We start from the raw sequence: 3437 nt of genomic DNA, 5'->3' as shown, positions 1-3437 counted from the left end.
TTAAGGTCGCGCTAGCTAATTCAGACTAGATTTTATAATTCGGTTTATTAGAGTTGATTAATAAGTCCATCTCCAACTCAGTGCGCCACTTTGTGTTATTTTTTGTTATTCTTGCTTTGTTTCAGGCGCTGCGATAAAGACCACAGTACCCTATAATAATCAAGATTGGTTTGCGTTGCTGCTTTTCTATTTATTATATACAGCGTGATGCACGTGTGCACATGAGTCGAGCAATTCTCTATCACGGAAAACATTTTTCAAGGCGGAAGTTGTTGTATTAATTTTGCGGGCCAGCGGTTGTTGTGTCTTACCCGCACAGAATAGTTGCTTCCAGGGTTGTTTGTGGTTATATTTTGTGTGAGAGTTGTGTTTTGCAGTGTGTAATTTTGAATCACAATGATTTTATTTGTTTAAGATATAATATGCTTATTTATGTTAGGTTAACATAAGTCTAAGGGCAAGTGTCATTTCTTTTTAAGATGTGCATTTTTCTCACTGCTACAACTCTATAATTAAGCTGCTCTTCTTACTCTTTTTGGACCCGGCAACGTGAATTTATTAGTGCGAATTTTTACGCCCTTTCTGAGCATAATACAACGTGGGCGCATATTTGGCGAAGTCACTTTAAAGCAAATTTTCAAATTTTCAAACTGAGTTAAATCTTTTTGCATATTTTACTTTAGTGTAGAATTAAAATATAACAATTTTATAACAGCTTATAACATTAGTTATTAGTTATAACATTAGTTATAATGTTAAGTGTTTTTTAAGTTGTCCGTTCAATCATAGAACAGAGCAAATGTTTCTGCTATTTCTTTGTTTAGTGTTTGGTTTTCAAATCGCTCTGAAATAAAAATGTCAAAATTCTTTTGCTTTAAAGAAAGTTTGGCTTTTTTTTTCTGTTGTAATATAAACAAAAGTACATAAACATACCTATAATAATATTAACTTGTAGCTGTGCTAGGCTATATTCAAAATAAAAGTTATTCATAAATCTATAAGTGAGACTAGAAAAGATTACTACATAGCTGGGCAGACTAAATCAAAGTTTGACTTTTTTTATTAACTTTGACTAACTTCAGTTTTCTATTAATTTTATGCCGCACAAAGCACCTAAACACCCCACTGTAGCTCTATAGGGTTGTAAATTGTTTAAACAAGCGTCGGCACCATTGACTTTGAACTACGTTTATTTGACATAACACAGAAAAGGAGACAAGTCCAACTACAAGTTGATACCACTGTCAACTAGTTGCTGTTGCTGTTGTTGTTGTTGCTGCTGTTTGCTGCAATCATTGTGTAAATATTTAGACAACAAAAAGGTAAAAGTAAAATTAAGCAATGTCTCTGCTGTTGCCTTTGCCGCATTAAGCATTAACCAAGTATTTGCCACAAATATTTGCTCGAAACTGCAGGCAGCAGCAGCAGCAGCAACAACAGCCACAACAACAGCAATGAAATGTATATAGACATTAAATGTCGACTATCGAAAGTTACAGAACTGTAGTCTTGTAGTATTTGTGCTTGCAACATGCCACATGCCACATTGTTGCAATTGTTTATCTATGCAAATTGAAAATTGCATTTGCTGCTAACAAAGCGAGAAATGGAACTTCAAGTGCGAAATATTTGTGGCTTGGCTTGTTATTGAAATGACCAACAAGTGTTGGTCTAGCCAAAGCAAATGCTTGGAAAATTCAATTTAAGGCATGCAAATGTTATTGAAAATTCAAGTATGCAGTTAATTGATTCTCTATCTATATCTTTATCCTTGCAGGTGACATACTCTCGGGCGTTTGCTTTGTGGGCCAGCTGGACACGCACTCGTTGGGCGCCTTTTTGATACTGCCGCTTTGCATTTATCTGTGCATTGGCGCTTTGTTTTTGCTGGCGGGCTTCATCTCGTTGTTTCGCATACGCACCGTGATGAAGACGGACGGCAAGCGCACGGACAAGCTGGAGCGGCTCATGCTGCGCATTGGCTTCTTCTCGGGGCTGTTTATATTGCCAGCATTGGGGCTGCTGGGCTGTCTGTTCTACGAGTACTACAACTTTGATGAGTGGATGGTGCAATGGCATCGGGACATTTGCAAACCCTTCTCCATACCCTGCCCCGCAGCCAGGCCGCCTGGCACGCCCGAAGCGCGTCCCATATTCCAAATCTATATGGTCAAGTATCTCTGCTCGATGCTTGTGGGTGTTACCTCCAGCGTTTGGCTCTACTCCAGCAAGACTATGGTCAGCTGGCGCAACTTTGTGGAGCGTCTGCAGGGCAAGGAGCCGCGCACGCGGGCGCAGGCGTATGTCTAGTATGAAACGGCGGCGGTGGCAGCAGCTGAGGCGGCGGCGGCAAATGAAAGTTACTTGGCGTTCAGCACGTAGACCCAACACCCCCACCAGCCACCACCCCCTACCAGCTTAAGCAGCCAGCGCTCGCTCCCACGCACACATTTATTGCAGTCGTAGTTGTAGCTCATCCTTCAGCTTTGTATAAAGTTCATCCACTTCCTCACGCAAAATCAAAAGTTTAAGCTTAAGCTCTATTGTTTAATATTTAGTTTTAGTTTAGCCATTCGCGTGGCTTTCTTGTTGAACCAAAACTATGCGCATAAGTTGATTAATTTAGCCTGTACTTAAGTAATTCTAAGTACGTTCGTATTAGCAAAAGTAACTTAGAGTCGTTTACTGCTTATGCTAAGTGCAGTTTTAATTTGATTTGCACTTTGTTTATTTTTCATTAATCAAAGCTTTAAATGTGCCCTACAGTTAATTAATTATTAATGTCTGCGCTTTGCTGTAGGTGTGAAAAACTCTCTAGGCCCAAAAGCATTGAAAACTGCATTAGAGTCACAATTAGCAGCATAGCCCGCAATTAAAAAATATACTTAACACTTCATGTAAATGAAACCATAGTAAATCATATATACTACCCATATAAAACTAATATATATATATATATAAATGTATGACGCAAACACTATAAATGTATTATGTAGCAATAAATGTCCTCCATGTGCTAAACTTAAAACTAAAACACAAATTCTGCTAAAAGAAAACACATAATTTATTAATAAACAATGTATTTTATATTGGGGTGAAACGATTTGATAGCTGAAATATATTGACAAAGTGCTGAGCATATTTTGCATAACAATTAAGCTTGAAATAAAATAAAAAACTTAAGGCTTTTAGCTAAAATTCCAAATAATATTGAAGCAAATTTATTTTTAAGATCAACAGCAACTCAAAACAGTAAATCATTTAAAAATCGAGTAAATATTGAACAAATTATAGTCATTAAAACTTTAAAAAATAAATATACTTCTTAATTTTGTTTAAAATTAAAGCTTAAGCAGCACTAAATTAAAGTTTTCTAATGAGTTGCTATTGATGCAAATTTATTTTTAAGGTCAACAGCAGCTCAAGACAGTAGATCG

General features: G+C 37.0%; 1 protein-coding gene across 1 annotated transcript; it reads left to right on the top strand.

Annotated features, from left to right (window-relative positions):
* Positions 1 to 1777: 1777 nt before the first annotated feature.
* On the top strand, positions 1778 to 3186 carry LOC117134979 (frizzled; the record flags this gene model as incomplete). The annotated part of the gene is made up of 1 exon (XM_033294661.1): positions 1778 to 3186. A coding segment is annotated over one exon (533 nt), but the record flags the coding sequence as incomplete, so codon positions are not given.
* Positions 3187 to 3437: the final 251 nt, after the last annotated feature.

Source organism: Drosophila busckii, unplaced genomic scaffold, assembly GCF_011750605.1.
Source record: "Drosophila busckii strain San Diego stock center, stock number 13000-0081.31 unplaced genomic scaffold, ASM1175060v1 Backbone_202, whole genome shotgun sequence".
Taxonomy (NCBI): Eukaryota; Metazoa; Arthropoda; class Insecta; order Diptera; family Drosophilidae; genus Drosophila; species Drosophila busckii.
The sequence above is the reverse complement of the archived record's forward strand: the minus strand, read 5'-3'. Positions and strand labels throughout refer to the sequence as shown.